At 34.4% G+C, this 23,569-nt stretch overlaps 1 protein-coding gene across 1 annotated transcript in view; it reads left to right on the top strand.

Annotated features, from left to right (window-relative positions):
• LOC101898435 (stAR-related lipid transfer protein 13) overlaps positions 1–23,569 on the top strand; it is a 399,946-nt gene that overhangs the window by 249,301 nt on the left and 127,076 nt on the right. The window contains exon 6 of the mRNA XM_059127991.1: positions 1,321–2,156. Coding sequence (XP_058983974.1) covers positions 1,321–2,156 — 836 coding nt within the window. The remainder of the gene's footprint in view (positions 1–1,320; positions 2,157–23,569) is intronic.

Consider the following 23,569-nt stretch of genomic DNA (forward strand, 5'->3'; position numbering starts at 1 on the left):
ATTTTTTCATCTCACTCTGTGTGTTACAAAATCATTTGTCATAAATTTCTTTTCTTCAGCCAACCTTACAAAGTTAAAGAAAAAATCTGTGGAATTTTTACGGCAAAAATCGTAGGTTTTAATTAAAAATTTTCAAATCAACATCAATTTTGTTAAAATGCGGACAAAGAAAAATGGTCGATTTTTATACTTTTCTTTTTCAGCACTCTGCGAGCCATATAACAGTTTTCTTTTTTTATTGAAATCTATTTTTAGCTTTATTGGCACCAGAATCAATGATTTTGCAGATGATTTTTATGTCAAATTTTTTGTACTTCGCCCAAAAAAAAAAAAAAAAAAAAAAAAAAAAAAAAACATAAATAAATAAACCCCAACAATAACGTCCTTACGTTGGCCACCACTTTAATTTTGAAACAAATTGAAATTCTTACGATTGTAAGTTTTTTTAATTCAAAAAATTTATTTTAAACAATACCTTGCTTATTGTCCATTGTAACGGTCCCTAGAATCTCTTAATGAAAATAGAACCCACCGAAATTGAAGTCCTTTCATTGGACGCCTCCATCTATTGTGTTATTTCTTCGAATGTTTGTTTTTTCGAATTTTTCCCTATTTAAAAATTCTGATGTTGGGCGCCATTTTCTATAAATAAAAACTTTATTTTTTAACCTGGTACATAGCTTCGCATAGCTATAGTGTTTTTGTAGAAATAAAGCTTTCCAATGGCCTTTAATAAATAGGATTGTAAATCCTATAAGTGGTCACACTTACAGCCTTAGATTAGATTTGGTATAATTTTTAGGGACATTCATAGACAAAGTCGTGAAATTTTCGGAAAGCTTTTTTCCTAATCACATTTTAAGATCAAAGACTAATTTTCTTTCTGCCGACTAGTTTTTTCACCTAATTCAAAGCACTGTGTCCAGACGGTGTGCAGGGACCTCAACTCTGGCTGAACACTACAACAATTGTCATGGTAATTGCAACAATTGTATAAGTCTTTGACAACAACACGGCTACCAGCAATGCGACCAGACGACGCGACGGTGTAGAAGAACGTGACAACAAAATATTATTTTAAGCAGCAGAGAGTCATAATAAATGGCAAAAAGAAAAAACCGAGAAAAGCAAAACATAAGAATTATGAACTGACAAGTTTATTAGAAACAGTTTGTTATAAATTTTAACGCTTTGTTATAATAGAAAAAAAAAAACAACAGCAACAAAAGACAAGGAAATGTAAACAAGCAATTGTTGGCCACATGGAGTGAGCAGTTTGTTAATAATTTTTCCTTTTCTTTCTTTTTTCTTTCATTGCAGAACAAACACAAAAACAACATGACAATTTTATTAATAGAACTTCCACAAAGAATCCGTGCAATAAACCGATGAGATCAACATCACAACAACAAAATACAACAACAGCAAACATGACATATCCGCAGCGACAACAACATGACCAATCACTGGTTATCAATGGCGGCGGCGGCGGCGGCGTTGCAAGTAACATGTGTCAAAAATCTTCCCCAACAACAACGACATTTCGAACTAGAAAAACTTCCCTGGCAACGACAGATGAAGTTGATGCATCACCACCATCTGCTGTCAATGGCAAAGCCGCCACAAACAGCAATGCCCAAGAAATACAAGTTAAAAACGATGACAAAATCAACCACACATCAATGTCTTCCTCTTCATCTTCTTCTCCTTCCTTAGTCAAGTCAAGTGCTGCTGCTGCTGCTGGCGTATCCTCGAATTCCGATAATGGTGTCGAACAAATGAGAACAACTGCTGCCGCCATCATTCCACGTTGTAGTCTTCAAAACGCTGTCAATAAATACGGAAGCGTTAATGCAACAACCTCATCATCGAGAAATCCACAAATAACCATGACAGAACCAGAATCTGGCTTAAGTAATACCCCAGCCACTTCAGATGTCACAAATGGTGATAACAGGCCAGGTGATGATGTGGCCGCCGTCACATCACCATTAGCCACTGACGAGCAGTTGGCCAAATCTGCCTCAAATTGCCGCAGTAAATTAGAAGCCTTGGTCAATTTGGATTTGCCATTTAATTTAAGCAATTTGCCATTGGATATTGACGACGATGACGATCCATATTTTGTGCTGCAGGAATATTTGGAACGGGTTAAGGTAAGTGCTGAGCGATATAAATTTTTATTTTAATATCTAAAATTGCATTAAAATTTGCTACTTAAAAATTATATGATTATTTTACAATAATTTATTTAAATAGCTTTAAAAAAATCGTTTCATATCCTTAAAAAATATATCTGCAAAAAAATATCAATTTTATTTGGGCGCCATTTCATATGGTTTATGTTTCCTTAATGTATTTACTCAGACATTTTTTTTCAAATATTTTTATTTTATTTTTATATTTTTTTCTCTTAAGAATTCAAGTCATTATGGCAAGGAGTTGTCTTTGAAATGCATTATGGAATTTTGCCCTGTCATTTGGCAGCATAGAAAATTCCTTCGAATTCAGTTTAGTTGTAAGCAACATGTGTTTTTCAATGTTTCACATGCTCGACCAAAAACCATTTGTGTATGGACAGTGGTTAAAAATATTATGAATTATTCTAAATCACTGTAAAGATAGAAAATCGTCTAGAAGTCTTCTTTATATTGGCGCCCAACGTGAGGATTTATCTTAAGAAGAAATTTATGATTTTATGTATGAAAGACCATTGGAAGGTATAATTTTTGTGAAAGCTTTCAAAAACAAAAAAAAAAAAAAAAAAACATTTGTGTATGGACAACTGTTAAAAAATATATTTTAAATTTTGACGAAAGTTGGCGCCCAACGTAATTATTTAACTTAAAAATAAATTTTTAGTTTTTTTTTTGTGCAGAAAATCATTGGAATGTATAATTTTTATGAAAGCTATCAAGCCCCTGATATAACGCAGATATTTTGAAGCCTTTACCTGGAAGCTTTCTATACAAACTATACCTTCCAATGGTCTTCTTTTTGATTTCTTCCTTTAGAGGCTAGAGGTCTTATTTACAATGGCGCCCAACGTGGGGATTTAACATAGGAAAATATAATTTTATAATTTTTTGTATAGAAAACCATTACAACCTTCTCAACTTGAATTTTTTTATTTTCAAATTTTGGTTTCTATTGATGAGCCTATGAAAGCCTTCTATAAAAAATCAATCTTCCCAACAAAAATTTCGCCCAAAACTAAAGTTTCCGTTATACTATTTTTTTTTTAATTTTGAAACAAATCTTGGGATTGTATGTGTTTTAAACAATACCTCGCTTTTTGTTCATAGTAACGGCCTCTAGAATCCTTCTATGGGATAGTATCCATTCTAAATTAAGTCCCTTATATTGGGCGCCAATTATCTACAGTATTAATTCTTCGAATCTTTCTTGGGGTCTATAACTTAAAATTCTCTAACTTAATCATATATCCTCGAATGAAAATTAAACTGTCTTCCAATAAATAGGAATAATTGGTTTCTAAACCTTTCAATTGTCTTCCGATAAATATAAATCATCGCTTTTTCGCTAAAAAATTGTTAATTCAAAAAAAAAAAAAAAAAAAAAAATTCTGAATATTGAGCGCCGTTTCCTTTAATAGTGGACTTCTATAAAAATTAAACCTGACAATGATTTTTTGGAACATTTCTAGTTTGGTAAAAACTCTTTTGAAATTCTTTTCAGAGGTAGGTACTTGTAGCCTGATTCCAGAAAACTATTTTTTTTCTTTTGGACAGGCCCGAATTCCAGGATATTTGACCCGAATGTTAGGGTCCAAGATCCGGGTTAGTCCCGGACCTACTTCATATGATATGATATATTAAAGCTAATAAAAATACCTACCCAACAAGAGGTCAGATGATGGAGTTATTTAAAACGATTCGGAAGTTATATCCAGATTGTCGATATTTTTGGACCTGAATTCTTTACAAAGCCTACCCAACAAGAGGTCAGATTGTGGAGTTATTTAAAACGATTCGGAAGTTATATCCAGATTGTCGATATTTTTGGACCCGAATTCTTTACAAAATCCCAAAGGAGTCGAATAAGTTGGCATATATTTCGTGGACACTTTTTTGACTTCTGTTTTTTTTTTTTTTTTTTTGTAAATCCGGGTCCAAAACATCGATATTTTTTATATCTCCGCTTCAAATAACCCCACTTTTTGGATAGGTATTTTCAATACCTATCAATACTACCTATATTGTTTATGTTCATACCGTCCAATCTCTCTGTCTCATAATTGCTAATAGAAACGGCTTCTTCCTCTTTCTATCTATAAAATTTGAATGTGATTCTTCTGATTGTTTTCTGGCTATTATATATTCGGAGATCTTTTATTTTTAGATATAACTAGTTTTTTTATATGGGCGCTAACCCTCCCTCCCTATATTGGGCGCCATAACAAATTAAAATTTATTAAAATCCATAGTTCTATCGCAGTTATTATTTCTCTGGAGATATTTTTCTATTTTATGAAATTAATTGTTGTTTATGTTGGGCTCCACAAATAAAAAGAAATAAATTATTCTCTCTGGCTAACAATTGTTAATAGATATTTTTTTATTTGTAAGAGGGGGAAGTTGGTGTATATTTTGTGCTGGCGTGTTTGTGGAATCCGGGGCCCTAATAAAATCGATGGGAGCAAAACTATCAAGCTCCTTTGTTCTAGGTGTACGTAGTGTTTGTATCATATAGGATTTGTGTTCATCCATGACTTCTTTAATTGTTCGTCCCCAGGGCTATTGGTGTATGAAGCAGATGGCTTTTTTTGAGAAATAAACAGTTTTAAATTTTGGACGGCACAAGCATAACAAATTAAAATATTTTCCGTGCCCTATAGCTTTTATTGGATCCACTTCCTGCTAAGGTCAATATTATTCTGGAGACCATTTTTGTTCTTTTCCGAACAAGCTATTTATTTAAACCGGAATAAATTGATTTTATTTTATTATTATTTTTTTTTTTTTTAACCACTGTTCCCCTTATTTTTTTTTGGCATGTCATGTTGTTCACCAAACACTTGTGTCTCTATGGTCACCATGTGTTAAACGATTATTTGTTGCTGTTGGGTGTTTTTTTTTCGTCTTTCTAAATGCTACCAATTAAAATTTGTTGTAGTTTTTTGACATCTATACCGGAGTATTTTTATGCCTTTTGCATTGTTTAGAGTGTGTGAAAATATTTGTGTTTGAATTTTATTTTCCTCTCCTACTGCCGACAAAAATGTGGAAAACAGATGTGGGATATGAAACCCTAAAAAATTATCATATTTTGAAGCACCCTGTTGTGGAAGGAATTCGAATTAAAATGAGGGGAAAATGGACAAAATTGATTTTTTTTTTAATAAAATAAATTATTTGTCATTTATTTTATTGTATGGAACAGGGGATTCGTGCACCATTCCTTAGATAAAAAGGAGAATTGTTTAAGAGAAATGAAAGGACATTTCCTGTGCCTTTACCACGTCTTTTAAACCAGAATCCTGGCCATCCTTTGAATATATAAAAATTAAAAGAAAAAACTAAGCCAATTTTATGGAAATCGAATCTTGATCTTATTAGGTATGAAGAATAATCAAATTTTGAATTCAAAAACGATTTCTTTCACCCACTTTTTTGCTGACAAAATTTTCATAATGAAATTAATAATGCCAACATTTTCTTTTGTCTCAATTTTCACTCAATGTAGGATGCAAATGTAAGAGCTTACTTACACTTCAGATAATCGCAGCCAATCTTATGGTAATTACAATTATTGCGACCCAAAAAAACAAAAAAAATTGTCTTGATTTTAGGCCAATTGATTTTTTCTTTGGCGTTGTAGGCGCTGCATAGACGTTAACATTATTTTGACATTTATACAGAAATTCGATTTGCTTTGAAGAAAAGGAAACGAGGAAACTTTCGCTTTTCTCTGAGACATGCTCATAATGAAAATCTGCAAATTGTCTACATTAGACACACGTATGCTGACAGGCTTACATTCTGGCCAAGGAGAGCCCAAAGGTCTAATTTTTACGAAGCTCATGACATTGCCCCACCCCCCCCCCCCCCCCCCCCCCCCCCAGAGAGTGTAGCCAAATGAAGTTCCCAAGGGTCCTAGCCATGAGCAACAACCATGTATTGGTAGTCAATTTTATAAACCTAACAAAAAGTGATGTGGATTTCTGCATACACTCAAAAAATGTGGTTAGTTGAAATCAATAAATGGAATTCGTATTCCAAAAAGTACGAGCGTTAAGACACAATAGTCCAACGGATTGGTATCCGGAGATTTTGGTGGCTATTGTGCGCTGGAATGAAGCGAATTTTGTAACCATTCATGGGTGGCGCGTGCTGAGTGCGATGGTGCTGAGTCCTGTCGGAATGTCCAAGGTCTGCGGCCAAAATGTTTGCGTGCCCAAGGCTTTAATACACCCTCCAGAATATTTTCGCGATAATATTGGGCATTTATTATGAAGCCACAGTCGATTAATACGATCGTCTGTTATGGCGGCTCACACCATCACCGGCCGGCGCTCGAGTTTTGGTGGCCAACCGAAGGTTCACATTTACAGCTGACCTCTTTGGCAAGTAAACACGATCATTTTGTTTGTTTACTGACAACGAATGTTTTCTCATCGGAGAAAACCAAATTCGGCGGTTCAACACTTTCGGCCAACTCTTCAACTGTTTAGCTCTTTTCGGATAATGTCAACGACAAAAATATTCTTCATAATATGTTACTACAAATCACCAAAGAAAAGAAATCTCCATTTCCACAGTGAATTAGAAAAATATTTGCATCAATGTTCCAAAAAAAAAAAAAAAAAAAAAAAAAAAAAACAACCGCTAAAACATTTCCAAAATTTTGATCAGTGTTTCCTCGGACTTTTTCCAAGTTGCCCCCTTAAGGTATTATAAAATTTCGTTGTAGGCCAAAGTTGTCACAGAAAAAAATATTTTTCATCAAATTTCACTATAGGTCACTAAAGAGTTTCTACTTCCACAAAACAAAAAAATAAAGCTAGCATCAACAATTCCCTTCAAACAATCCGAAAATATTCCTTAATTTTTAATCTGACTTTTTTCGAGATGACGCCTGAAAGTAACATCAAATCCTGTTTAAGGCAAAGGGTGTCAAAGGAAAAAGTATTCTACACCAAATTTCACTATAAATCACCAAAGAAAAAAGTCTCTGTTTCCACAAAAATATTTTATTATTTTTTGGACCAACATTTTCCTCAGACTTTTTGGAGTTAACGCCTGAAAGTCAAATCAAATTCTGTTTAAGGGCAAAGGTGTCAAACGAAGAAGTATTCTACACCAAATTTCACCATAAGTCACCATAGAAAAGAAGTCTGTAATTCTACAGTATATCAAAAAAATATTTGCATCAAAATTTCCAAAAATGTCTAAAAATATTTTATAATTTTTTGGAACAATTTTTCCTGAGACTTTATTTGATTTGACGCCTGAAAGTAACATAAAATTTCATTTTAGGCCTAAGGTGTTGAAAGAAGAAATATTCTACACTAAATTTCACTATAAATCTCAGAATAAGCCACAAATCTAGGTACAATAGTTTTTTATAAAAATTTAATTCGACATTAACGTACTACAAGTTAAAATTGTGTGTGTTTTTTTTTTGTTTTTTTTTTTTTTTTTGGTGTTGTTAATGTAAACTTTGAAAAACCCCGATATATGTGTCTTCTTTTTTAGTTCCAATTTCATACTCTTTGGGATTTGCCCCGTAATTATTGTAAAAATACTTAATTTTTGTCGCACAGTGTTTTTTTTTTAATAGTGTGAATTCATGGTTGTTAGACACACACACACCAATAAAAAAAACTTAAAAGAAATTAGAAAACTACTCAGCTATACAAACACCTTCCTCTCTCAAACATCTTTTTAAATTTCCAAGGGCATATTTTTAAAATTTCCAGTACCAGTCTCTGAATGTAAAAAGACTCAAACCTGGCAGTATTCATTGGCCAAGGAAATGCAAAAAAGGTGATGACACCCATTATTTTGTTCACTGGATTTCATTACATCAATGCCTATAGATTTCATTAACGCTAGGCATTTACAAACATAATCGTATTTTTAGCTGCCGTCTGAGCCTGAGCTTAGTCACCAAACTCCTGCCAGGCAGTCTCACGCAATTTGCATATTGTGGGGGTAATGTGCCCATAAAATATCGGCTTGATACAACAAACAGAGAAAATTTCTTTTATTTTCCTTTTTTTATTTTGGAGGTAGGTTTAAATGACTGCCGATCTTTTTTTTTTTTTTTTGCGGAGGACATTTGCCAATTCCGCACAGCCAAATCGCTTTTTATGTGTTTTGTCATTTCGTTGTCATATTTATGCATGCACTGCGTTTGTTTAAGCCGATTTGCTTTTGTTAGTGGTTTGTTCAATTGAAGGAGAAAAAAAAACATTTGACATTATTTACGCCATGCTGTCCGCTGCCGCATACGATGCGTAGAGCCTGTGCGCCTGCGCAAACAAAAGTTGTCGTTATGCGTTGGTGGTGTAAATCTCTTGTCGCTGGCATATTTTTTTGGTAGCAATGATGATATGGCCAATTTCAAATTTTGTCGTTAGTTTTGCTGCGACACAAATGTATTTTGCTTGACATTATTGCATTGTTTATCGCCGGTGTTAAGGTTGCATTTGAAAAAAGTATGTGTGTGTGTTTTTTTTTCACAATAAATTATTACCAAAATATGTTTATTTGAGATTAAAGCGATTACTTGACAAATATTGGTTAAATATTTGTGATAGAATTTGACTTAAGTTGGCTTATAAATTTATGGGTGAAATTTTGGGTAGGGAAATAAAATCCATGAAAAAAAATATTTTTCCAACGGAGAGCTCCATATGAGTTTTTCATACCTAAAGGCTAATACAAAAATTGCCTGCCAATTGGCCAATGTTGAGAATCAATCATTTATCAACGTTGGGCGCCACTTTTAAAATGAATTTTAAAGTGGATCATTTATTTTGCATTATTGTTTTTTTTCCTGCCCTATGTTGGGCGCCACCATCTTCGGTTTATAGGAGATCTTCAAAGGATCAACAAATCCTACTTTTTTCCACACATTTCTAATGATCCTAAAGTAACCAAACTACAACAAGTAGGTTCATGTTACATTTTGCTCCGAATCTTGCACCGCACACAACATCACTGCAAACATCAGACCTTGTAGGCGTTTAATGTTGTGGGCAACAAACTAAATGTGATTTCCATATATTTTTTGTTAATACAAGTCTAAATCATGTTCAGATTATTGTAGTTTTGGAGGAGAACCTCCCAAACTCTTAGCTAGACAAAGTAGCAAACTAAAATTTAAGATTTCGTACATGACGATGTCGACAACGAAATAGCGGTAATATGCAACATTTATGGCGGCATTTAAAAGGCCATAAACGAGACGTGTAACTTGGGGGGGAATCATAATTTTGTTAATGCAAAAAATTAACAAAAAAAAAAAAAAAAACTAAAGTTGAAATGAGCATTGGGAACATGTGCTGATTTTAGGCGTTTTAATAATTGCGTGGGGATTGTGGTGGTTTCATTTGAGTTGCATGGTTTAAAGGAAATTGCAATTAACGCTTCATAGCCTTCATTAAGATGAACGTTCTTCGTAATTTACTTTTGTCGACGTTGAGAGAAATATTGCTGCAGCATTAAATTCGACATTGAGAGAAATCTAAAAACGAAACAATGTTAGATCATATACAAATTCGTATTTAAATGCTGGCCATAAAGTTTAGTTAGGTTTGGCTATTTGAGTAAAATTTCATTAATCTGTAAATGCTCTTAAATATCCAATTTGATTAGGGTTTAATGTTGGGCACCACTTTTTAAAGGACTTCGCTTTAGTCTATGCCAAACCATTCAAAAATATCCAATGTTTGCAACCAATCCTTGGGAAGTATCTTTGGCAGTAACTACTTCGCTGTAGTCGATCACAACTAATTTTCCTTTACTATTACTTGTTTATATCATACTATCATATGACCCAAATTGGGCGCCATTCATTTTGTAAGTTTTCCACATTTTTTTTTGCTCCCTACTGGTTTGACCTAAAATTCCATAATTAATAGCTCTGCAATAGCTCTTAACAACAAATCGACAATACTGTTAGAATCGAATGTTGGGCGCCACTCTTTAAAGGACATCGCTTTAATCTATCCCAATAAGATACTGCCAAGATACCTTGGGAACTTTGCACATTAAATATTTCGATTACAATCCATTTTCCTTCGACAATTCAAAATTTATATTGTAATATTGTATGCCTCACATTGGGCGCCATCAATTTTGTAAATTTTTCACAATTTTTCAAAACAAAATTTCAAACCTCGTTTGACTCTAAACGGTCTGGCATAAACTGCCATAATTAATATATCTGTATAGCTCTTAACAAAAAATCAAAAAATTTTTTGAAGTCCAATGTTGGGCGCCACTCTTTAAAGAACTTCTATCCCAAATCATTAACTTCAAAAAGTAACCATCTTTTGACAACACTCCTTAAAGTGCTTAAATTTAATATTTTCTTTTGCAGTACCTATTTTCTTATTTGTCCCACGTTGGGCGCCATTTTGCATGGATTTTTATATTTTCCTAAATTTAAAATAAATACGACTATGATTGGGCGGCACTTTTTAACTACTTCGCTATAGTCGATCACAACTAGTTTTCCTTTCATATGACCCACATTGGGCTTCATTCATTTTGTAAGTTTTCCACAAATTTGTTTCTGCTCCCTACTGGTCTGACCTAAAATTCCATAATTAATAGCTCTGCAATAGCTCTTAACAACAAATCGCCAATACTGTTAGAATCGAATGTTGGGCGCCACTCTTTAAAAGACGTCGCTTTAATCTATCCCAAAACGTTGACTTCAAAAATAACCATCGTTTGCCACCAACTCTTAACGGACTTTGAAAATTAAATACCTCATTTACAGCATCTATTTTTTTCTTTGCCCCACGTTGGGCGCCAAAATTACCAACATGTTTGTTTTTCTTAAATAAACATTTTAAAGGGACTTCGCTTTAGTTGAACACAACTCATTTTTCTTCGACAATGCAATGTTGATCTCGTAATATTTTATGCCCCACACTGGGCGCCATTAATTTCGTTAATTTTCATTTTTTTTTTCAATTTGTCTTTCAAAATTCATTTTCTAGCTCCCATAATTAATAGTTCTGCAATAGCTTTTAACAAACAATCGGCTATATTGTTAGAGCTTATCGTTGGACGCCACTCTTTAAACAACTTCGCTTTAGACTATCTAAAATCATTAACTTCAAAAAGTTACCATGTTTTTGCCAACGCTCCTTAAAATTCCTAAATTAAATAAAATATTTCCTTTGCAGTATATAATTTTTTCTTTGCCCCACTTTGGGCGCCATTTTGCCATTTAGTTTTTACATTTTCGTGAGTTATCTTTCACGTCTCAGGAAGCCATATTATGGACTTAACGGACTTTGAAAATTAAATACCTCATTTGCAGCATCTATTTTTTTCTTTGACCCACGTTGGGCGCCAAAATTACCGACATGTTTGTTTTTCTAAAATTAGCATTTTAAAGGGTCTTCGCTTTAGTTGATCACAACTCATTTTTTTCGACAATTCAATGTTGATCTCGTAATATTTTATGCCCCACACTGGGCGCCATTAATTTCGTAAATTTTCATTTTTTTTCAATTTGTCTTTCAAAATTAATTTTCAAGCTCCCATAATTATTAGCTCTGCAATAGCTTTTAACAAACAATCGCCTATATTGTTAGAGCTTATGTTTGAACGCCACTCTTTAAGCGACTTCGCTTTAGTCTATCCAAAATCATTAACTTCAAAAAGTAACCATGTTTTGCCAACGCTCCTTAAAATTCCTAAATTAAATTAAATATTTCCTTTGCAGTATCTAATTTTTTCTTTGCCCCACGTTGGGCGCCATTTTGCCATTGTGTTTTTACATTTTCGTGAAATATCTTTCACGTCTCAGGAAGACTTATAATGGGCGCCCTTTTTAAGGTATTACAACTCAATTGCCTTCAACAATTCAACATTTATCTCATAATATTATGTGCCCCACATTGGGCGCCATTTGTAAATTTTTCATATTTTTTTTAAAAACTAGTTTTAAAAACCTTCAACCACTCTGAGCTAAACTGCCATAATTGAAGTAGAAAACACCATGATAGTGTCATTGTTAATTGCTTTTGCATTAACAGAAAACATAAATTCTAAAACAATTAAAGGAGGAGGTGATTGGCAACAATGTTGCACAAAAATGCTTTCAGCGAGTAGCAACAACAACAGCATCAACACACAACAATCTCAAAGAAATATGATTTAATAATAATGAACAAAAAAAAAATCGCCGGCCTGAACAATTATTGCTGTATCATACTGAATGGCTTTGGCTAGGCGACAGCCAATCCAAGCCAAACTGACGGCTTGGCTGCTCAACATGCAACTGCACAACAACAAGCAGCCAAGCGTTTTGAAGTAAATTAAGATATTTATTTGGTTTTCCATTACACTCGCTCCGAGGAGCAGCAGCAGCAGCCCGAACGAAAGAGATCAACAATAAAAATGTCTATAAGGAAAAACAAACCGTTGACAGTTTGTTGATTGGTTGACATAATATGCAACCGCCTGAGATATTAGCTAGATAGCAAATTGCAGATTGTTGATCGGCAACAAAAGCAAGCAAAAAAAAAAAACACTCAAATTGATTTTTTTTTCATTTTCCATGGAGAGAAAAACAGTAGGAGCTATTCCTTGGGAACCAAAAAAACCCATTTGAAAGTCTTTTCAGGTACTTTACAATGCAAGGCAATATTGGTTGGTAGCATCCATAAAGCAATGACTTGGAAGAAAATGCCGACTACTTAAAAACTAAAGCTAAAACTTAAAAAAAAAACTAAAGTTTATCGACACAAATCACTTAAAGGAGAGACAGATGCTTTGATGGCTGGACGGACAGACTGAGAGACAAACAGCCAGCCAGCCAAGCAAGCGGATAGACTGAATGGCGATAAAAAACAAAAAGTGGCAACCTCTAGCTCAGCATCAACCACTCAATGGCAGCCATCACTTTTATTACTATAATATTAACAGCTTAATATGAATAGAGTTGGCCATTATTACTGCATTGCAAAATATTACTTCACTTGCAACAGGCACTCACACACACACACACTCACACTATCACACTTAGATACACTACTCTGTTTGAAGTTCATTTACCGCTGTCAATGTTAAATCAAATTGTTTGTTAATGTTGTCGAGAGAGACTTTTAAGAGTAATTGTTTTACAAATTGCCTGCTGATAATGCCTTTCTTTGATGTGAGCTGTTTTAGCTGCTAATTTCTTAAAACGCTTAATGGCCAACAAAAAATATAAATATGGCTATTTTGGCTTAATATGACTTGCTGTTCGATTCATGCAGGTGTGATGTGAATGTTGAAATAACGTTTGCTTGTGGAAATTGTCAAAGATTAAGTAAAGTTACACGTTGGGCGCCATTTTAATATATTAAGAAAAAAATGTGAAACATAATTTTAAATAAAACGCTCTCAACAAAACAATTCACCAATATTGTTTGTGTGCATGTTGGGCGCCACTTTCGAAAGGACTTGTCTGGGATAGACTAAATCGCTTTGTCCTGGTAGTTTAAATATTTGATATTCATTCTCAAAAAAAAAAAAAAAAAAAAAAAATTGTTGGGCCTAATTAAGGCTTTAAACAAAGCTGCATCAGTTCGTAGAGTTAAGGCATGGGCAAAAAACTCCCACATATCCCTATGTAACATTGAATACGTAGGGAAAATCACAAAAATCTTATGGAGATACTCTAATGAGATAAAAACGAATAACCTTTTACTACTAGGTAACAGGCCAAAGACCTAAAATGGTAAAGACTAGACAAAATGCATTTTGAGCAAATGGTTTGTGTCTACAATACATAGAGTAACAGCTCATGGCAGAGACATGTTAATATAAAAACCACTATTACAGGAACGGATATCAAATAAAAATTTGAAAAATCCAAAATTTTGGTTTCAAAATTCTACTCCATGGACCTTTCCGAAAATTTGCACATTGCTTTGGCGGTTTAAATCAGTTAACATTTGTAATTATGTTGTTATGATATCGTAACAACAGAGGTATTTTCACAGGGTTACCATATTTTGACTCTGTCTTGTCCTATCTTTACACTTCTATGTCTTTGAACAGGCATCTCTACGGGTCACCCAGAGTTTGCAAATATCAGATCCCAATTCTTAGGGAACGTCTTCATACCAGACTAATTAGATCAGGGCAAATAAAATACAGCAGTTACGGAATTTTGTTAATGCAACTGAATTCCTGATGTAATAAACTTAAACGTCTTATTTCAATAACTTAATTCTAGACCGCACAAGAGGCCTACGGGGTGAGATGAAAAATCTGCAACCAACTTCAGACTGCTGTCATTCCTAAGCCATTCGTCCGACAGCGGTTAAAATTATTCCAGTGACAGCTCAAGCTTACAAAAAATTTTGTTGAGAATTTTCCAGAAAAAAGTTATTTGTTATGGAATTCAAGAAGAAGACAGCAACATCACCAGAAATGGTTCGTAAAGTAAAGAAGCGACATGCTCGAAACCCTGTAACTGTAGCCGAAAAACGGATCGTGAGCTGAACATATCGCAATATTCCATTCGGCAAATATTGAAAAATGAGCCATTGAAATTCCAAAAAGTTCAAGAACTTACACCGCAACAGAAAGAAAATAGACTCAAAAGAGCTAAAGAGTTGTTTCGCTTGGCCGAAAGTGGTGAACTGCCGAATTTGGTTTCCTTCGATGAGCAAAACATTCGTTGTCCAGCAGTTTATAAACAAATAAAATGATCGTGTTTACTTGCCAAAGAGGTCAGCTGAAAATGTGCATCTTCGGTTGGCCACCAGAATTCAAGCTCCGGCTATTGTGATGGTGTGGGCCGCCATAACAGTCGATGGTCGCTCTCCGCTCGTATTAATCGACCGTGGCATCACAACAAATGCCGAATATTATCGCGAAAATATTCTGGAGAGCTCTGGATGTCACAGACCTTGGACATTCCAACAGGACTCAGCACGCTCCACCCAAGAATGGTTACAAAATGAGGTTCCTTGCTTTATTTCCAGCACACAATGGCCACCAAAATCTCTGGATTCCAATACGTTGGACTATTGTGTCTGTAGTATTTTGGAAAGCAAGGTTGACACTAAGAAATATCAAAGTGTCGATCACCTCAAGCAAGCGCTTCGCCGGAAATGGGCCAAAATACCACAGAACAACTTTCGGGCAGCGTGTGACCCTATCGTTGGCCGTTTGAAGACCATAATTCGTGCCAAAGGTGACCAATTCGAACAAATCTAAACTTATTCTAAATTTTGATGCTATTCCCGATATTTTTTGCTTTCATTCAATAAAAATAAAAAAAAATTTAAAGTTATGGCGTTTGACTTTTTTGCAGATTTTCTGTTAACTCAACCTGTATATAGGGCATGCGAGGAGGATGATGAAACGTTGGAGCATTTGTCAATGTCAATGCCCAGCGTTTGCAAATATCAGATCGCAATTGATAGGGACGACTTCATATCAGACTTTAATCACATCGGTTAAATGAAATAAAATTGTTAAAGAATTTTTATAAGAATTTTCCTTTCAATAGCTCCAGTCTAGAGCGCCTATACTGGTTTAAACATAACATATACCTTAGAACGGCCCTAAATTCGTCGAGTTAAACTTAAAAACTTTTCATGACCAATCTTACACATGCCATAGTAGAGGCATACAAAATAAATTAAATTTTTTATTACATTTAGCCGATCTTCCCCACGTTGGGCGCCATATTGCTGGAATACAAAATTTCTTTATATGGCTTTTTTTACTTGTATAATAAAATGTGAGTAGCACATACCATAAATTCGTCTTTCCCACGTTGGGCGCCATATTTCAAAACAATTGATAACACCCCCCGAATTCAAAAGGTTTAAACGGTTAAAAAGGTGAAGTTAAAGTTAGAATCCTTCCATAGACAAACTTCCTCACGTTGGCACCATATTATTATATATTTTTACCCGCTTTTTTTTTTTTTTTTTTTTTTTTTTTTTTTGAAAATGAAATGCTATAATAAAATGTATATATCACAGACCATACATTCGTCCTTTCCACATTGGGCGCCATTTTTCAAAGCAATCCAATAATGTCCTACCCGAATACAAATCCATTGTTGGTGATATTTATTGATAGTGAAATGCATTCCATCAAATAGATACACACAAGAAACAAAATGGAAATCAAGCCACAAAACAAATGTCGCATTCCATAGCTGGGCCAGTCAGCTACTCACCTTGCCTTGTCGCTGACCGATTTTGAATAGACAACGAAAACAACAAGTGGTGACATATTGAAATTTTGCTTTATTATTTTTGTTGAGAAAGCAGAATAGGACAGGACAGGACTGGACTGGACTGGTCCACAACTTGCTGCTGCTGCACTTGTACTTTCATGTAACATTTGTTGGTGGCGACATGCCGTTAAATGAATAGACAGAATGACATTTTGAAATATTTGAAGAAAAAATAAATAAAATTTTGAATGAAAATTGAAAAAAAAAGTTTGAGAATGCCGAAATTCAAACGCTCTCATGCTGCATGCAATCTGTTGAATTTTGCTATCCATTGTTGATCTCAAATGCAATTTTCTGTCATTTTTGTTGAACAATGTTGTCAGCCGAGTTAACAAGAAGCGGAATGTGCAAAATTTGTTGTGAAAAACACATTTTTTATTAAATACCTATCTCGAGATTCAAAAAATAAATTACATATTAAAAACCAAAGTAAAAACTCTGAAATTCTAACCGACATTTTTTCATGGATCATAATCCCAAGAAATGCATCTGAACCCCTTGAAGTTTTTTTCTTTTTAAATTCAACATGCAATTCCAAAAAATATTGCTTTTGACATTGACATTGAACAATGGGTAAACAAACATTCATCATAAATGGTAACATCTCATTGTCTGGCCACAAAAAAAAAACCAAAAAAGATGAGGGCCCAAAGTAAAGTAAAGTGGTGAGGGCATGGCCATAAAGCCATCATAACTTGGAGTGCATGATTGTCAATTTCCAAAGCAAAAAAAATAGAAAAAAAAACTTAACTTAAAATCCATCACAAAAGATTAAATATCAAAATATTTTGAAATGTAATGAACCAAATATCATGTGTGTAAGTATGTGTGATTGGATAACAGTTATTGATATTCAAACCAATCCAAAAAAAATCTTAAATAAATAAATAAACAAGCGAAGAGTTTAAATTGGTTACACACCAGCACAATTATGCCCATGAAGGTCACATTAACTATGATGACCCATCATCATCCTCATCCACCTTTACCATGAGCTGTGATTGAGGTAAATGATCCACCCTGTCACTTTAAAATCGAACACAAAAACAAATTGTATTGACAAAGTAAAGAAGAAGAAGACTTTTGACATAGACAATGTGTCAGACTAATGTAAATAAACAAAAAAAAAAAAATATTTTACAAATTGGTAACAACTTGAAAATCTATAAAAAGAATAACTGACAAAAACCACACCACTCCATTAATAAGCAAAAACCAAAACATGGAGTGGCAGATCGACCAGTGACGCTAGTAATAATGGTGATGATGATGCTGAGAATCTTGAGATTCATTGCTCTGTTATTGTGGGTCATTGAATGGAACTTGAAAAAAATGTAGTCACATTTTTTTTCTTTTGAAAGAAAAACTAGTTTTTTATTTTTTTTCCTTTTGTCGCTCCAATAATATATAAGCAACAATTGAGATCACAAAATAATTAAAATACTTAACAAATGTTTAACAAAAAGCCAATGACTTTTCAAAAATAGAAACAAAAAAAAAAAAACAATCGAAATTTCGATTTCATGGCAGAATTGTAGTTCTTCAAGAGTCAATGGCTCTTGAAAAATGTAAAGGACACCAGGAAATAGTGAGAGAAACAAAAATTAAGAAAGAATAAAGCTGCTTGGAATTACTTGTATTACTCTAAACTCTCTCATGTATAAGTTCCAAGTAGCAGGTGTTCAAAAAATAAATAGATCACAAACTCGTAAAAAATAACAGAGAATTTCACACAGTCATATTTTAATTGCGGGGCGTCTAGGAAAAAATCGACTTTAGATAATTTAGTCGCACAATAATAATATGTGGATGATCTAAAGTCTTTAAAAACCACATCGTTTATAAATCTGCACAGCGCCATCTATCAGTGATTTTGTATATCACATTCAAATATTATATCCTAATTGCGGCGGGTCTACAAAAAAAACTTTAGCTAAATTGATCACCCCATTATAATTAGATTATCTGAAGTCTTTGGAATCCGAATCGTTTAATAATAAACAAGGCGCCATCTATTAGTGAATTTATACATTCAAGTGATCTATGTTTCAATAGATAGATCATAAACTCGTAAAAAATAATAGAGAATTTCACACAGTCATATTTTAATTGCGGTGCGTCTAGGAAAAAAATCGACTTTAGATAAATTGGTCGCACAATAATAATATCTGGATGATCTAAATTCTTTAAAAACCACATCGTTTATAAATCTGCACAGCGCCATCTATCAGTGATTTTATATATCACATTCAAATATTATATCCTAATTGCGGCGCGTCTACAAAAAAAAACTTTAGCTAAATTGATCACCCAATTATAATTAGATTATCTGAAGTCTTCGGAATCAGAATCGTTTAAAAATAAACAAGGCGCCATCTATTAGTGAATTTATACATTCAAGTGTTCCAATATGGGACAATTCATAAACCTTTTATTATTATTGTATATCTGTTCTATAAGCTCAAAGAATCTAACACTTCTTCCATCTTTCAATTTTCTGCAACGCAGCGCCATCTATAAGTGAGTTTATACTTCATATTCAAGTGGTTTAGCTATTTTATATGCCTAGTTTGCCACATGCTGGCATTTCATAAACCTGTTGCTGTAAGACATCTGTAATTATAACCGGAAATCCTCTACTATATCTTCTATCATTCCATTTTGCAAAACTCGTTCAACAGTGCCATCTATTAGAGAACTAATACATTGCATTTACGTAGACAATATTTTAGATAGATGGTTACTCACTTTCACTTCATTAACCTATTTTTAAAATATCTGTTCTATAACCTGAAATTGCCTACTACCTCTTCCATTAAAAACGTTAATTTTCTACAACTTTGCGCCATCTCTTAGTGATTGCATATATAACAATCAAGTGGATCATGTCTTAGCTAGGTTTAGTGTTGATCTCTCACCAAATTATATGGCATTTTAAAAAAACCTGTTATGTTAATTACATCGTTTGAGGACCGGCATAAACGCCCTACTTTTACCAGTTCTGTAATTTTTACTGCAAAACCATTTCCACACCCAAAATAAATTTGCAGGAAGTTAAGAAAACATGAAAGGCTTTAATTTTTTTGAACTGAGTTTTAAAATAAAAATTCAGACATCAGAGCAGACAATTCCTCTTGGCGTTTAGGTATAGCCTCCATACAGCGGTATTTCCCGATTTCCGGTATTTTTTGATATCTGCCACAATTTCCAACCAAATTAGCTTAAACTTAACATTGGAGGTTCCTTAAAAGGTCTGTTCTCTCCTTCCGAAAAATGTTCTACTAAGGTCCACTAATTTTGGTGTAGGCCCCACTAATTGGCGTAGACCTCCAGATTTTCGGTGTCTAGAAGTTTCCAATCAAAGCAGCTGAAACTGGATATTTGGGGTTCTTGGAAGGTTGGAGAGAACACCCTGCAAAAAATATTTGCTTAAGGTCCACTAATTGGTATATTCCCATATAACGATACCTCCTGATTTTCGTTATTTTGAATGTTTCGGTCACAATTTCCAACCAAATTAGAAAAAAATTAGCATTTGGGGGTATCGGCAGGTCTGTTCTCTCCCTTGAAGTTTTCTGCCACAGTTTCCAATCAAAGCAGCTGAAACTGGATATTTGGGGTTCTTGGAAGTTTGGAGAGAACACCCTGCAAAAAGAAAAAAATATTCGCTTAAGGTCCACTAATTGGTATATGCCCATATAACGATACCTCCCGATTTTCGTTATTTTGAATGTTTCGGCCACAATTTCCAACCAAATTAGAAGAAATTTAGCATTTGGGGGTATCGGTAGGTCTGTTCTCTCCCTGCAAAAAGTATTCGCTAAATAAAAATATGAAAATAATTTTTAACATAAAAATGAGCTTAACAATTATGCAGTTCAGTGTAAAATATGTTTTTTTTTTTCAATGAATTTTCTTGAAGCCATTATGTAATTGAATCCTGCGAAAATTGAGTGACTTTTACACCTTGCCCCCAACATTGTTTTGGAGTTCCAAATGAAAATTCCACATATTTTGATATTTTCTATATCATTTGCCATTTATTTGTTATATACATAAGTTTAGGGATATATTTTTGTCCAAATATGAAGTGTAAAGAAACCAGCCCTTATGTGTTTATATACAACTCCCCTACTCAGCGATAGTGGAGACAACAACCAAATAAAAAAAAAATGATTAAATTGAGTGCCGCCATATTTTTTTTTTTTTCAATTATTGTGAATTTCTCTTAAATGTGTGTGTGTGAGTGTTTGATTTTCTTAGGAAAAATCATTATTTCGTAGATCATTAGATTGGAAATTATCAGTGAGGCGATCTGCTGCCACTGCCGCTGATAATTGTCTCTCTTGAGGCGTTGTCATTTGCCGCTTTATACATCATTGTGTTGTGATGTTGATGTTGTTGTTGTTTCGGTTGCTGTTGTCGATTTCAGTTTCTTGTCAATTGTCGTTGCTCGTTGCCCCATAAGAGTGGTAGATGATATTGATGTTGCAACATTTGTAATTTATGCCAAGACAAAGGATCAAATTGTTGAGCTAATGATTGTCGCACACTTGGCTGCAACCTAAAACGTTGTCCCATAAATTTGTTGGTAGTTGGTGAAAAATATTCACTAGGAGAAGGATCCTGTTGCTGCCATTGATTGCCGGCCACTGACATTGATCTTAATGCATGTAATCTATTAGCGGCCCCAGTACGTGATCGACTGCTAGTGTTGATGACTGCTGCCGCTGCTGCTGGCCTATCATTGCCGGAATATCTCTTCCACCATTGACGTCTGGAGTTTTTGTTGTTGTGCTGCTGCTGTTTTTGTTGGCGTTGTTGTAATATATTGGCCATTGATTTTAAACGTTTGTCCAGTCTTTGCTGCTGCTGCTGCTGTTGTGTTGCACTTTGATATGTGCTTGACATTTTTGTTGTTGGCCTGGGGCCCAGCTTGTTGGACATTTCATCAAAACTATTTGGAAAATAAAGACTGTCTTGTTGCTGCTGTAATTTTCTCTTCATTTCGGCCATGACATTTTCTTCTAGGCTCTGTAATGCTGCTGCTGCTGCTGCTGCCTCAACTGTCACAGGATGAAGAGGATGTGGCTGTGTCAATTGCTTTGGAGTGGTGGCCGCATTTTCGTCATTCATTAACCACGAAGATTGGTGGTGGTGCTGATGCTGACTTGAAGTTGCTTTGATGTTATCGCTGCCACTGTCAATATCATCACCGCCAATGCCATTGTTGCCATTTAATGACGGCGGCGGCGGCGGCAACATCATTTGTCTTTTGCCACGATTCGGATAGAAAAGATCATCATGTTTGAAAATATCTTTGATTTTGTCACGTCTACCGCGATTGGGTACAAATGTCTCGTAACGTTGTAGCAAGGCATCAAGATCGGGTAAATTATGTTTACGTCCCCTTGGCGGTATAAATGGATCATTGCCGAAATGCAGACCTGTTGTTGGTGATTTCAAAAAAAGCAAAGAGCATTAAAAAAACAAGCAAAGCAAAACATAAAGAGAGAGGAGGGAATTAAAAAGAATTTGATTTCAAAAAAGCAAAAATAAAAAAACATAAAAAAAATAAAAACATAAAAAAGAAAAGCAGCAAGTGAGGTAGAGAGAAGGGGAGGAAAAGAGGACAAATTCAAAGAAAATTTTAATAATTTTTTTACCTTTTTTCAAATCCTCATTGGGATCATATTCTCGCCGCACAATCACATAGTGCGGCTCCTCCACATACATGGGTGGTTCCAGACGTCCCGAGAAATTCAATTTCTTCCACAAATACATACCCGGATGATAATGTTCCGCATCACTTGCACTGGAATTGTGAAACTTGCCATAGGGATATAGTTCGGTCATGGCCCAGTTTAGAAATTGCATTAGATTTTGTTGGGCCGTCAGTAGCAATAAAATATCAGCATCGTTTTTTTGCTCGTCCAGCAGTTCCATGGGAGAGTTGGGCTCTTGGAATTGTTGTAAAATTGCCGAAACCAGGGGTGCGGATGCGACATAGTTGGATTTCACAAAATTAGTGTCCCTGCAAGAAATCCAAAAAAAAAAAATCTAGAAACAGAAAACACCTCTTTTAGGGCTAGTCCTATTTAAAATGCGTGGGTTGTTGTACACGAATTAATGATGATGGCTCTTTGTTCAACAGAAAATAACTTCATTGGCAACTTTCTGGGAATACTCTTCACGCAGTTGTAAATGGGTGTGTTAAATTGTAAATTTCATTGTTTCGTTAATTTTTTTTTTTTTTTTTTTTTTGTTTATATTGACACCTAGATGTATTTTTTTCATAGCCAAGTGTGTAACTCTTAACTCCACACAACCCAGACTCCAACATCGAACCGTTTATACTCCACATGTGGCTCGCACATGACAAGTATACATTCATCAAGGTAAGAGTTGATGAAGAACATGTTGTAATTTCAATTTTGTTGTTGTTGCCGATGGCTGTTTTCAATATTCTGTTCCATGTTAATTTAAGGTGTGCCAATTTAGACTTATGCAGTGTTACATTGTTGAACAATTGTCTCGTCTGCTTGGTGTTCAGAATTATTTTACAAGACGAAAAAAAGCTTCGAAATTTATGGTTTAAGCTTAATTGTCATACAATGTTAACAACTTTTCTACATATAAAAGACCTTGTCAGATTCAAGTAAAAGAATAAGCTCGCACATAGATGGCGCTAGTACAAACATTGGACGGAGGCTTGAGGCTGAATTATTAAATGCTATTTGCGGAAAATACAATACTACCTGACTATTAGTTCTTTATGTTTTCTATTTTATAAATCTCGCATGCAGGTGGCGCTTCTAAACTCCGGGAAGAAGCCTCCTGGCCTATATATTCATAAAATTAGATTCAAGATGTTCTAAGAGGTTTTGAGAAAATTCTTGCTTAAGAAGCTCTTAAAAAATACTGAAAATCGAAAGCTCAACCGCCATACAAAGTTAACATTTTTTCACACATAGGAGGACTTGCCAAAGTCAATTTAAAAAATAATCTCATAGGCAGATGGCGCAAGTAGGATTGAGATATTTGCGGACAATAAAATATTACCAGACTATTATTTCTTTAGGTTATTTATTTTACACATCTCACATAC

The sequence above is a fragment of the Musca domestica genome, unplaced genomic scaffold (assembly GCF_030504385.1).
Source record: "Musca domestica strain aabys unplaced genomic scaffold, Musca_domestica.polishedcontigs.V.1.1 49, whole genome shotgun sequence".
Classification (NCBI taxonomy): domain Eukaryota; kingdom Metazoa; phylum Arthropoda; class Insecta; order Diptera; family Muscidae; genus Musca; species Musca domestica.